This window comes from Epinephelus lanceolatus, chromosome 4, assembly GCF_041903045.1.
Source record: "Epinephelus lanceolatus isolate andai-2023 chromosome 4, ASM4190304v1, whole genome shotgun sequence".
NCBI lineage: Eukaryota > Metazoa > Chordata > Actinopteri > Perciformes > Serranidae > Epinephelus > Epinephelus lanceolatus.
The window spans coordinates 27,400,156-27,415,144 of NC_135737.1; the positions used below are offsets into that span (position 1 = coordinate 27,400,156).

General features: G+C 38.4%; 1 protein-coding gene across 1 annotated transcript; it reads right to left on the reverse strand.

Moving 5' to 3' along the window:
• Positions 1–494: 494 nt before the first annotated feature.
• On the reverse strand, positions 495–10,078 carry laynb (layilin b). The gene is made up of 7 exons (XM_033630393.2): positions 9,818–10,078; positions 6,839–7,145; positions 6,419–6,576; positions 5,767–5,811; positions 4,163–4,240; positions 3,552–3,669; positions 495–3,120 (listed from the first exon to the last, which is right to left on the reverse strand). The coding sequence occupies exons 1-7, from the start codon at positions 9,888–9,890 to the stop codon at positions 2,805–2,807; spliced, it is 1,095 nt and encodes a 364-aa protein (XP_033486284.1). The 5' UTR covers positions 9,891–10,078; the 3' UTR covers positions 495–2,804.
• Between the last annotated feature and the right edge of the window lie 4,911 nt (positions 10,079–14,989).

Sequence of the window (14,989 nt, forward strand, 5' to 3'; positions counted from 1 at the left end):
CACAATCCTGCAGCTTTTTATTCCTCATTTTATTTGTGCTCTGCAAAGAAAAGAATGAATGGATAAAACAGCAATTTAATAAAAAATAAATATGCACGGAATAAACATTTAAAAACAACAAAAAGATGCATTTACCAGCACGTCTCCTTTCAGTTATATAAGCCATAAAAATATGCAATTGCCATTACAAATCCCATTTATTATAACATATAACATTATATAATGTAACATGCAGGACCTCATGTGAAACTAGACATTTTATCAGCCACAAAGACACTTTGGTAAGCAACCTAACAGCGCCATCTGTTGGCTACAATAGGAAATTGAAGCAGCTGTTTTCAACACAGTTGTATTTGTACTGTAGTAGCAGGCATTTTACACTCACACACACACCTAACATGACACAGACACTCCCTTACACACTCACACACACCCACAAACACATTTGAAAACACTCATGTTATTATTAAATAACAACAAATGCAACCACAACATCTTGTAACCAAACTTTATTTGATACCCACATATCATGTTTGAGATTCAGCACACATTCACACCCAGCAGTTGTTCTCCTCACTTCATGCGGTGACAGTCTAATGCAGAGCGGTGGATTACCGAGCAGGCAGGCAGAACAGCGCTCCGAAGGCCTCCGCTGTCACGCACAGACTTCCTGAATGTAAGAGTTCCAGATGTGCTTTTGGCATTTCCTGTCTAACATTCTCCAAGAACACACTCAGCCTCTCCTTACTGGGCTTGCTACATCTTTCCAAGACACAGTCCCAGCAGCCCACTCAGAAACTAACACGGGCAATTGTGTTCAGTAACGTATGTCTATGGTTATTTTACACATTTACAAGGCAGGCGTATGCTTTCACAAGCTGATGAATGAATCCATAACATACTCAAAAGGTTGAGTTTCCCACACAGTCAGGTGGAGTCAGGGAAAGCCCACAGCTTTGAGGTTTCAGGGTCAGCAGAGTTCTGTCATCAGTGTTTCCGCGTGCACTGTCCTGTTCCCTGACATCAGAGTCCAAACAGGAAGCCTTATACTGGGCTCACACCACTCTTGAGGTTTAGAGAAAGGGTCAGAGTAGTCTGTGAATGGGACAACTACACTGCCGTAGAGACAACAGGATCTGTTTGACCTTGTGTCTCATAATATCTGGTGACGTGATTGGAAAACGGCTGAGTAGTTTAATTCTGGATTGTTTACAAGATGAGTAACCTTGCGTGAGTCCTCAAAACTTGCACTTATTCCCAGGGTTCAATGTGAAATCCACCATGCCAAATATAGCAGCACTGCTGCACCGCTAACCTGACTCGACTCAGTTATGCTTATTTGACTCCATTAATGCCTCTTTGAAACCAAAGAGGCAGAGTGCTGCTGTGAAAATACATAATCCCAATGTTAAAGTGTCACTATACCATGTGTGTGGTTTTGAGTGAAGTGTGTCAACAACTATTGGATCCCCCAACTTTCACTGTAATGCTTTGATTATAACCAAATGTCTGCAGAACTAATGACATTCCCCTCAGCTTCAGCTGCTGTGTTCAGTGCTAATTAGCAAATGTTAGCATGCCAACACACAAAAATGAGACAGAGAACATAGTGAATATTACACCTGCTAAACATCAGCATGATATCAGGCCTTTGTGAGCATGTTAGCATGCTCACATTAGCATGTAGCTAAAAGAACCACCATGCCTAAGCCTCACAGAGCTGATGTCATGGCTGCAATCTTTTAGCCTCGTTTGATAATAACATTCATTAAAAAAATTTGACATATATTAGCATTTTTATATAGCCCATCTTTTACTCGTAAATCTAAGGCATGTCATGCTAAGATTCACAATTTGATTGATGATTCGAGAACTCTGTTGTTTAGGGTTGAGAACCGGCTCCAGATTGGAATTCGAACCATATACCTACGAGCTTATCAATTCTTTTTATGGATGCCAGCATGTTTTTTTGACATTTGCACGTTGCAAACCAATACTGTTAAATGTGTCTACGTTGCTGGAAAGTTGCAGCAAGAAGGTTCAAAGCGGAGTTTCATTTCAGAAAGAAAGAAAGATTACAACAGTGCTGCTCTTGTAATGTCTGTAAAATGATAATAATAATTTCGATAGTAATTTCAATTTCATTTCTATGCACAAGTGTCACTGCTTCCCAACTAAGCAGCACAATGGTAAAAATCCTATGCTATAATAACATTAGCTCCGCACAGACAGACTTAGCACGTTTTTCTTTGACTAAGAGAACAGTTAAAGCATGGAGCGTTTGCACACTTAAGTCACATGCATGTCTTTTTTTCTTCTCTGTTTCTACACTGTGTTCAGACTCAGATAATAAAACAGTTGCATTAACGCTAATGTTATTTCCACGGGGGAAATTGATCAGGAATCCATACGGGAACTGATAAAGAAGTTCGATAAGCAGAATCAAAAATGACACTGGTATCAATAAAAACCTATCAGTTTCTATCCATACTGTTGGTGGGGTTCTGGGACGTTCGTGCCTAAATGTGGACTCAGTTGACAAAACTCTGGCAAACCCTGCTTTAAGCATGTATCTAGATGCTGGATACTGAGGATGCTGGAGATACACACACAGGAGAAAGGTTATTGGGACATGGGTCCAGGCCGACACCTGTTTAGTAATCCTGTACCACACAGGTAACCAGTAGAGTGTGCGAGAAAGAAAGGGATGAAGAACATTGTGTTCCTCTGTCTAATTGGGTCAAATTGGAAAGCTGGTATGAGGTTGCTGGACACTCACAGAGACCAGACAGGCATCAACAGTGTTATCCATAGATCTCATTTTCCACCCACCCAGCCTGCCGGCTCTGAGCTCTGCAGGTCTCATAGATGTCGTTGGTCACAAAGCCACTCTCCCTGTCCGCGCATGACACGTTCTCATAATCGTCACACTGGGAGCCCTGGGAGGGAGCACAGGAGTACTTTGTCATGATGTCTGCCAGTATCCTGCTGTCCAGAGCAGTGTGAGGCAGTTTGGTAACGTCACTGAAGGCGTAAGGTCCTTGTATGGCATAAGGTGAAGCTGTTGTTGGCATCCATGGTTTTGATCTACTGGGGTAGCTTTCGGTTTCTGTCTTCCTCCTGAAATTGAAACAAATGACATCAAAGGATCAGCACAACATGCTGCTCTGTGAAGTTACCTCTTCACAGACCACGCAACATGAGGAAACACTTCATGTGGTCTGTGAGTTTTGAACCACAAATTTTACTAGGACTAAAAATACAAGACAAGTTACATATGCCCTTAAAATGTGTGCTGACATTAATTAAAACTGAGTAACTACATGGAGAAGAGCTGCACTGATGTGTCATATTAATAAGTTAATATTCAATAAATGCACTTTACAGATATATATTAACTAATTGTGCAAAAAAGGACATTATTGCTTCTGAAATTCTTCTTAACATTTCCCTTTATAACTCTGCATCTAGAAACACAATGTTTTATATTTGAAGTACAATAGTACATGGTATGGTTTATAGTGTAACAGCTTATATTTTGCTGCTTTTACCTCTTAGCATGCTGTCTGTAGCAAAAGAACCCAGCAGCTGCAAACAGCAGCAGCAGCAGAGCAGGAATAGTTGCATAAAGGATGTGGGAAACATACAGGGTGTTGTCTGAGAGAGAGACTGCAAAGGAAAGAATATTACTAAGCATGATGTCTTTTGAGAAGACTTTAAAATGTTGACCTTTGTTCTTGTATAGTTAGGGCATGTCACAATTCTGTAGCTACTTAAAAGTCCAGTGTGGAGGATATACTAATATAACTATGTTTTTATTAGGTTATACTCACCTGGAAATAAGAGATGTGTTTCGTTAACTTAGAATGAGCCGATAATATCTACATATGGAACAGAGAGTGCCATGTTGTTCTACAGTAGCCCAGAATGGACAAATCAAACACAGGCTCTAGAAAGGGCCATTCACATTTTCACTTTGTTGCATTTTCACGTTGGCCACCGCAGTTCACCTACATGCTTGGCACATAGAAGGAGTTTGAGCTCTGCAACCTCATCACTAGACGCCACTAAACCCTACATACGTTAACTTTAAAACAACATGTTTTAGAAAACATACAGGCCCTTAACTCTAGGTATCAAGAACAAAATTTTCTTCTCTTACCCGATGACTCAGGTAGTCCTATTTTTATCGACTCATCCCTCTCTGTAGTTGAGAACACGCTGGGCCTCAGAGTTGGAACTGGTGCAATCAGAAAGCAGATTAACACCATCAGTTGGCAACACAACAAGAAAAAAAATATGACACTTGACATTGTTTATCTAACTGGTGCAGAACTGATTTCTACCAAAAGAAACAATAAACCAAACGTGAGTACAATTTAAAATGTTAAAGGCATCATGTACGACAAATCCCATGTATTGTGCCTACTTGTTTATTTGTCCCTGTTTACATTTCCTTGTTATTGGATGATGTGGTCATGTGCATCTCTATGCACATTTAGAAAAATTTGTGAATTAGTCATCTCGTCTTACTTTGAATTTGTGAAGAAAACTTTGTTTTTCTTGCATGCCTCCAGGAAAATGGAGAACATATTAGTTTATTGATTGGTTGGGGGACACATTTAACAACAGCAAAACTATACCAAAAAATCTGTTTGAAAACTCTCACACAACACGTGCAGAATAATCCAAGCCTTATTTATCCAGTCCTATGCTCAGTACTTCCCAAACACATGCATTTTGGCTAAAAATCCTTAGTATTGGAGTCTGGCTTTAAAGAGAGTATAGATACAATAAGTTTCACTTTCAGTTCAGTTTTAAATGATAAGGTTTTTGCAAAGATGCATTTGATTTTAAGGAAAACTGTCAGGAAGATTCGGGTACTGACATTACAGATGAAGTGTGGGACACATGTATTGAAAATATTCACAGTAGCTCAATAAATGTTTGGCATGCTTTGATACAATTCAAAGTTGTCCACAGATTGCACTTCTCTCCCACTAGACTATACAAACAATATTCAAAGACACTTCACCCCTCTGTGTGAAATGTTTAAAAGATCAAGGAACACTGTCTCACTAATTCCTGCAATGCCATAGGTTGCAAACCTTTTGGGGTCATTTATTTGAGTTTTTTGCTACAGCCTTTAAGAAATCTGGAAATCTGAGAAGCTCCCAACATTTGATATGTGGCTGAAGAAATTAGGTCATGTTTACATTTACAGAAAATTAGATTCACCCTGTCAAACAGAGAAGGAGACTAAGAAAATCTGGTAACCAGTCATTAGTTTGATTGAAGAATTTAAGTGAATGGGTAATGGTTTAACAGGTTAACTGTGCCATGGTGTCATATGTCAATACCCTGTAACTTGTGAGATAACTTATGTGTAATATTTTGTTTTTCCCTTTTTTGTCAATGCTCCATTTTGTTTTTTCTTTTCCTGTTGGTATGTTTCTGTACTGTACTTACACTGTTTTGCAAAAACCAATAAACAGACGTTGCATGTACTGTACTCCATGTGACCTATAGATTATACACAATGTAAACAACACAAACCTTAATATATTCTGACCACTAGAGGTCTTCATTTACACTGAGGAGAAACTATCATTAAAACTAAGTAACAAAAAGTAGTGATATGGTGGTTTAGTCTGACTTTTCTTGATCTTAGAATAAACACATTTACAGTCACGTGTTATCTCTATCCCACAGAAACATCATGCATACGAGGACAGTGCGTTTGGGGCGGTCAAGTGCATGTTATACCTGCATGTGCTGTGTTCCCTTCATCAGTAAATACTGGTACGTTTTCTGCAAAAGACAGAGAAAAGAAGTCAGCATGATTCAGCCTTTCAATCCTTGCAAAATTATGTAATCAATGCTACTTTACTCAGCTCATACAAAAGATAAAATACATAAAAGCACGCATTCAAAAACCATTTTATATCTACAATAGAGGGAAAAAAGCTTAACATCAGAAAGAATCATTAGAGAAAAGGAAGTAAAAATTAATCAAAAAATAAAACAAGGCCAACATAACGTTCAGACGGAGTGTTTAAAGTAAAAAAAAAAGTGCTCACAGACTCAGTAAGGGGTGTTTCATATTTTTTAAGTCCTTGATAAGACATAAAACCAGTAGATTAATTTATAAATAAACATTAAACAAAGGCAGATATATCTTTTTCAGTTTCCAGAGATCAGAGGCTTACGGTAATCCAGGCAACCAAAATCAAAATTGTGCATTACTTGTTTAGTACTAGTGGTTGACAGCAGTGGCCACATTTCAGTAATGGTTTTTGGACGATAAAAGTCAGATTTTGTGGATTCAAGAGCCAAAACCAAGAGTGCCAAATGTCAATAACTCCCAGCACCATGCAGCCAGATACAACAGCACAGTGTCTGTGATCTCCTGGCTCACCTTCTGGGTATTTGCAGACAAAGTTGTTCTTGGAGTTGCAGTTGTCATCGTTCCACTGGAACAGGAAATGACCTTCTTCGTCAGGTGGTGCAGAGGGCTGGTGGTACAGAACCACACACATTTCAACACCACACGACGGCTCGTCCCAGTGCCAGTTCCTACAGCAAATAAGACGCAGAAGTTTAGACTTGTATCACATTCAAATTGGAAGATTAACATTATTGCACGCAGAGTTTTGATTTATATCTGAATTTCTTGTTCCAGAATTCTTGCAAAGGACTGCGGACAGTCTATCACTCCCTGAAAGCACTATTAGTTTGTCCCTTGAGTCCCCTCATACCATTTTCACCGGTACAGCCAAAATATTCACACATAAATTGTGGCACGATGAAAAAATATAGACAAAAAATAGATACCAACCTGAACTTGGCCTTGCTTCCATCGAGCCAATAGTACTGCGAGGGGCACCCTGGGCTTGTGGTCCCTGCCCTGTAGCGCTGTGGGCTGCGCCGGAGCCCGATCCAGAAGTCTCCGTCCCCAACCTGCAGCTGCTGTATGAACCTCTCCATCAGTCGCTGCTCGCTATCTGTTTCAATGCTGAGCAGATCGCCTCCATCTGACCTGCAGGCCTGCCTGGCGTCCTCGAAGGTCAGCCTCCGCCTGCTGTCCTGGATGTAGGACACCTTGTAGCATGGGCGTTCTGTCCCGCGCCGACAGATCCTTTGGCCTGGACACCACAGGCAGCACCAGGGAGATAACAAGATGATAAGTGCAAGGGTTTTCATTTATTTATTTATTTTCTGAAGACTTCCTGTGGCACCCACGTGACAGGAAGATTATAAACAACCTACAGCATCACGGACAAATTAGGAACTAGAATTTCTTGCCAAAGTCTTCCCATTTCCTGCAGTGTGGGTAGAGTTAACCGTATGGTAGTGAAATTACAGTGTAAAACCTATATTTTTGAAGACTTAAAAAAGATGTGTTTGTTTTTTCCAGATTGGTCTTGTGCCAATCAAAATAGTTTTGATGCTGTGGTGCACTGTGACAGACAGTGACATAAATAAATATATGAGTCTGGACATGTCTGAAATGCAGTGGTTTGCTGAGGTGGCACAATAAGCAGCTGAATTATTGGACTAAAGTTATGGCTTTACACAAATCTTGAATCTTGAATGTCTAAAGGTACCTATGGCAAATCACTTACAGATATATTAATATAAATTTAATATGCCAACTAATAAACAGACTGACTTTACTGCTTATGACCCATTAATACAAAGTCATATCTACCTGCAACCCCTCATTACAGGTTGCATGAGAAAAATAAGAATAAAAAAGCAATGAAATAATGACAGAAATCTCAGACATCTTACCTCTGTGAAATATTCTTTCATTTGGTTCTATTTTTTTGCCTTAAAGATAAAAGATAAATAGTGCTAGTCTATAGATTTGAGCATTTGTTGCATAGTAGTGGAGTTAGTATAGACATGCTGCTATTATTATAGCAGTTAGCAGCATAGTTATTGTTATAGTAGCCTACAATAAGATAAAGTAAGGTAAGGTAACTTTATTTGCCATTTGTACACCTGTACTTAGTCTGGGTACATAGGAATTCTTGTGCAAAAAACACTCAGTCAAGACAAGTGATAAATAGTAAATATAAAGTGCTCACCAAAGTATAAAAGGTATAATAAATACAATAATATAAACTCCAAAAGTGGAAAGCAACTAGTACATTTAAAAGTACATTTAAGAACTGTACTTAAATACAGTTTTGAGATACTTGAGTATTTCCATTTTATGCTACTTTATACTTCTACTCCACTAAATTTCAGAGGGAAATATTGTACCTCTCCCTCAATTACACTGATAACTCCACTATTTGATAACTATTGTTACTTAAAAAATATCTACTGAAAATATCAGTATACATCAGACAATAGATGATGATGTATTATTATAGATTTCTACCCAGCAGTAGCCTATACAATGCAAATAATATTAGCACCGCCTTCACCAGCTTTAATATTAAAATGATGACCACATGAATGCCTAAATTGTTATAATTCTGTAATATAATGTAGGCTATATTTATTTATTTTTCTATTCAACCTTTATTTAACCATTTGAAACGTGGAGCAACATCACTTTTCTTATGCTGCTTTCAGATACTTTTTGCATGTATCTAAACCTCTGAAACCTGAGCAAATTGGTACAGTGTCTTTTGAAAACATGGGGGAAAAAAGGCAATGAGCAACTTGCTGAGAAATGTTCCACAAATTGCAAAAAAAATAATAGATTTAGAAAATGATTTTAAAAAAGCTAAGGAAAAACTGTATTAATAATTATAAGTATTTTATATTTAAAATAATGTTACTTTTAAAATAATTACTTTTATTTTTTAAGCTTTTTTTCTGGGTCTTTTTTATATATATATATATATTTTTTAACAAACTTTCTTGTTTTGAATTTTCTCTTTTTCTTTTTTTTTTTCTTACTAATTTTAGAGGGTCATTTCCTCTTCCATTGCTCTCTGCCTTCTTCCCATGTTTTTGAAAGAAACCAAGCAAATGTGCACAGGATTTAAAGGGCTAACCAGAAAAACCTCAGGATTAAAAATCTCTTTTTCAAGAGTGTCCTGGCCAAGACAGGCAGCAACATAAAGTTGCATAAAGACACACAACACAGAACAAAAATACAGAATAAAAATGTACAACTATAAAACAAGCAATATAAAACAAACAAAAAAAGATCATTACAGGGAAAAGCTAAAAAGTATGTTAATATATATAGAAGTGATCCATTTTTTTAAATGAGCCATTCTGCATAATGAGTACTTTCACTTTTAGTACTTTAAGTCAATTTTGTTTACTTGATTACTTGAGTACTTTTCTTGACTAAAATCTTAAATGCAGGACTTTTACATGAGTCATTATTTTAAATCAAAAGTATTGCTTCTGTCACTTAAATAAGAGATCTGTGTGACCTCCTTCCTCCACCACTGGCAGCCTGTTAGTATTACAGCACAATACTCTGCGACCTCCTGACTTCAAATCAGTGATCTGTTGATGTTCATTTTCCACCTCATCACGTGCTGCTGTGTGACTGCAGCCTGTTTGTCATTATCACACACACACTGTTTGCGTTAGGGTAGTTCTGGTATCAGCCTGGTTACTTTAATTCACTTAAGAAAACGCACAAAAAACATATGCCTTAAAACATATAGTACACAGCCTCGGTCTGCGCTGCGTGCAAACTTTTTATTTATTTATTTGTAACTTTCTCGGTACAAACAACCAAGTCGAAGTCTTACCTTAGAATAAAACATGCAACAAGCCTATTACACAGTCTGACAGGAGTTTATAAAGGGAGTTTTCCTCCCAGGAAAACACTCACCATTTATTTTAGACGCAGATCCAGGGTGGAACAAAACGGCGATAACGGTGCCAAACAGCTTCATAAAATCCATTTCTACATGTTCACCCGAGTGTGTTGCGCGATCAGTTTTAAAATCAAGTGTAAAGTAGCTTGTTGGAGGCAGATTTTCAACCCCTGTGATAAACAGACTGATGATAGACGCAGCCAGTCTGTGCAGGCAAAAGTGGGTCGCTTGGTGGAGGCGTGTGTATGATGGCGTCTGCTGCTGAGGGGAAAAAACACCAAGAGGGAGATAGTCCAAGATTTTTTTTTTCCCCTTATTTCTTCTTTGCAAAAGACAAACTATTCTTGCTTTTCAGTTGTTCTGTCTCCTCACATGCAAACTCAAACCACTGGGGTATGAATTTGTGCATATGTGCAGCCATGTGTCCCCTTTTACTAAATTAGAAATGTCCTGTCCCACACATAGGAGCGTCATTATAATGGGATGAATAGAGTTCTTTGTGGATACACTATGCATCATGCTCCCTGTAGTAAAATAAAGACTGAGTATCTGTATCTCTCATTCTTTTTCCACTACACACACACACACACACACACACACACACACACACACACACACACACACTGTGATTGAGTGCTGGGGGAAAATAGCTCAGAGGAGAAAATGAAGCGAGAAAGCAGAAACAGAAACTGACTTTAAAAACTTAAATGAAGCATGTTAAAAGTACAACTCAGTTTTTCCCTTTTCTTTGTCATGTTGATCTCATGTGTTGCAATTCAGCTTATTCAGTTTACTGACCACAGGTCTGATGTGAAAAAGAAAGTCTCTCATAAAGGAAACTGACTCATAGCACACTGTGAAAACACTGAGACACACAGCAAGGACAAAAAGTGAGATAGGGACGGAGTAATAGATAAAAAGGAAGAGAGAGAGAGATTGGATTGGAACAGGAAAGCGTAGAGGAGGAAGTGGAAAGGCCCTTACTTCCTGTTCATTGCTTTGGCTCGGTTTCCAGTTATTGCAGCTCCATTTCCAGAGTATGAGTGACTGTGAAAATCTGGAGCAGTGGCAGGGATTACACAACAAAGACTGAATTATTTTTACACTGTTTAATCCAGCAAAGTCATAAGACTGAAACTTTCCCCTGAGAGACTGAGAGGCTGACAGGTTAAATAGAGGCCTGCTTTAGTTATGGTGACATGAAAACTCCATTGCTGTTTGTGTGAGACACAAATCTGTTCTGAGCAGGCTAAAGAAAGTAAAAGCAGAAGTGTGTTTGAATTCAAGGGGTGCTTGTTTTAAACTTAGATGTCTGTAGTATTTATCTGTTATTCATACAATAAGTTATTGTAGTTAATTTCAGACCTATGCCTTGTTCAAATAGCAGCGAATCAAGAAAAGATAAGGAGGGAGCATCCCTGGACAAAACAGGCTTTCTTAATCATTATGTTGAGTCTCTTCCTGTGGTGGTGTTTGCGTTAGTGATGGGTGAATATGAACAAACAAATCTTTTTGAACGACCCTTTTTTAGTGTGTGGTATATACCGGCTCATCCTGGTCAACATCCACATGCCGGTGAATCTATAATGTGTCATAACGTAGTGCAGCAACAGCGCTGAATAAACAAGTGATGACTGGTTAAATTGGACTCTAGTTGGGAGATCTGCCAGCCAAGGCCAATTGTGCATTCACATGCTCCTCCAATGGTCCCCCTGATTGTGGTGCGTTCACAAGCTTAAAGTTTTAATGTAGAAACAAAATGGACGCTACAACGATGTGTCGTACTTTATAGCTCACAGTGTTTAAACAACACTTTGATGACAAAGAGCAAAGCAATTTGCATTTTTTCAGATTATTCTGACACCACATGAACACAGCACAAGGCCACGGAGGTAACTGGGGCTTCTGCTACTTGGTCAGAGACATTTCTCTAACATCTTATAGAGCTTACATATCCTACGTACGTAGAAATGGGATGCTGAATCAATGCATTTAAAATGAATATTTTGTCTTCATTTATATAGTTAGTTAGCTAGTTAGTAGCAGTTTATTTCAAACATGTAAATAGCAAATAAAAAAAATAGTCATATGGTGGTAGACAGACATAAAGAAAAAACAGATTACTAAAGGAAGCATGAAAACTGAAAATAATAATGATAATGATTTGATTTACAAAAAAGGAATGGGAGGAAGTACAAACCTATTTATTCCCACCCCTTCTTCATATATTAGTAACAGTCAGTTATGTAGCTCCCCATCAGTATAGAGCTGTGCAATATTAATTCTCCTAGATCTATTAATTACCAATAATATTTGTCTTACAGCATGATATGAATGATTACAAAAATACTTAGAAAATAGAAATTCATATATCTATACCTTATTCAAAAAAATAATCTCATCTTAATATCCTTATCCAATCATGACAGATACGTTTGCTTTGTCAAACTATGCTCATATACACAAACTATGTATATATACATACTCACATATTCACACACATACACAAAACTGATAGTAATAAATAAATGAATAAATACAGTAAAGAGTAAACCTGCTGATAGTCAAACACCTTCTTCATTCAGTCTCAGACATGATGATAGGTAATGCGTTGAGGAGAAGTTTTCTGGTGCGGGAAGCACTGTTGATAGTGCATGTACTATCAGAGTATCATGGAGAAACTGAAACCACATTTTGCAAAAAGTATATAAACTCAAAAGGTTCAATCAATTTACATGTATCAACTCGAGGACACTGATACCATGCAAAGAATCTGTCGGCCCATCACTAGGTTGCATGCTTCTTTTCACTCTGGGGGCTATATTAGATGTTAGGTCATCATTATTGGGATTGAAATGAAGTATGTAATGTTTCTGAAGTTATCTTTGAAGGAGAAAACTTAATCAGGGGGGCAAATATTGTTGTCACGGGGCCAGATTTGGACCACAGGTCTATATTTGCCCATCATGGTTTATCTGAGCAGGCCGTTGGTTGGTTTGATAATTATTTGTCAAATAGAAAACAATGTGTTTATTTTGAAGGCAGCTCATCCACTCTGCTAAATGTTTCTACCGGTGTGCCTCAGGGCTCAGTTCTGGGCCCGATTTTGTTTGTTATTTATGTAAATACATTGGGCAGAAACATCCCAAATGCCAAATTTCATTTTTATGCTGATGACACGGTTATATACTGTTGTGGCTCCACTCTTGCCGAGGCCCTAGGCAACTTACAGATTGCTTTTAACCTTGTGGAAAGTCAGCTCATTGAATTAAGACTTGTTTTAAATGCTGCCAAAACTAAACTGATGATATTTTCCAATGGCAGGGAAGTACCTGTGTCTCCTCCCAGCATTTTGTCATTACAAGGGTGTGAGATTGAACTTTTGTCCAAGTATCTCGGCATTTTAATTGATGATCGGCTTTCTTAAACCACATGTAGAAAACCTGGTAAAAAAAATTAAGATTGAAATTGGGATTCTTTTTCCGCCACAGATCTTGTTTTTCTTTTTCTACCAGGAAAAAGTTGGTTGCTGCCACCTTCCTCCCTGTACTTGATTATGGCGACCTCTTATATATGTATGCCCCTGCAAATTGTCTGCGTTCTCTGGACACCGTGTATCATGGTGCCTTAAGGTTTGTCACTGGATGTAAAGCCCTCACTCACCATTGCACTTTATATGCTCGAGTTGAGTGGCCATCTCTGGCAGCACGTCGCCTTATACATTGGCATATTTTTATTTATAAAGCCATCTTGGGTCTGCTCCCCCAATATTTATGTAATTATTTCTCTAAATCCCAAAGCAATTACCGCTTGCGTTCTAACGAGTTTTATGTATTAAACGTGCCCAAAGTTAATTCTGAATTTGGTAAGCACTGCTTTAAGTACGCTGCACCTGCTGCTTGGAATGCACTGCAGAAAACTCTAAAGTTAAAGGAGCTCATCAACCTTGGATCTTTGAAAACTCGTGTGAGAGAAATTGGAGCAGCTTCATACCGCACTTGTTCTTGTTTTAATGTGAATCCGGAGTTTTAGTCCTGTTGCTTCTATTCTGTAATGTATTTTATCTCTGTTGCTGTGTGATTTCTGTGTGTCTTATAATTGTTGGAACTTTTCTATGCTGCTGTCTTGGCCAGGCTTCCCTTGAAAAAGAGATCATTGTGTCTCAACGGGACCGACCTGGTTAAATAAAGGCAATAAAATATAAAATAAATATATCACTGCATTAGAGAGACAGGTAACTGCAAATGAAAGCAAAGTTAACCTGAGTGAGCACCTTTATTTCTCTACATTTAATGATAAATGGGAGTGGTGTCCTTCAGGATGACAGTATTCCCCTCCACAGGGTGCACACAGGGCCTCTGAATGGTTTAATAAGTATGAAAATGATGTGAATCATATGCTATGACATTTGCAGTCACCAGACTGTCTTATATATTTAGTCACGCAACTACTTATTAGATCTGATACAGTTTTTCTCTTTGTGGTTACATACATTTCTTAAGATAAACCCCAATTTAATAACTGCATTCCTCACATTTCCCCAAACTTTACATCTATTTCACTCACATTGCCCGACAAAGCGCTCGTATCAATAAGATATAAATATAATGCAGCAAAAATAGGAAGCAAAAACACAGGTCAAACATGCTGTCCTCTTCGCAGGCTCGTCTATATATCTGCTGACCGTGTTATTGCATCTAGTGCTTTAACACAATGTACAGTACATGACATGATTGAATATATGACTGAGGTCAGAGACATATAAACTCGTAACCCAGAAGCTCACTGCAGCCTGCAATTTACCCCCCTCTTGTGTTGTGTGATTTTTAACAACATCCATCAACAGATGACCTTGGAAGAAGAGTAATAAACAGCAGCTCCTCTCGGTGGAGAACTGAGCGTGGACAGACAATCACAGGCTGTTTGTTTGTGTGTAGGTCTGTTGTTTACTACCTGGCTTCAGGCCATCTCTCTATTTGTCTGTCTCTGGTAACACATGGGCGTTTGTCATGTGGGAGTCTTGTTGTCAGACTGAGCCTATGGAGGCTCATTGCGTGTGACCTGGGATTTTTTTCCCCTTGTTTTGGTCTTTTCGAAGCCTCTAATGTTTGTTTGCTTACTGGTCGATGCATGCAGATGTATGTCATGTGATGAGGAGCATGTGTTGCAAACACCGCCCCTGTTGA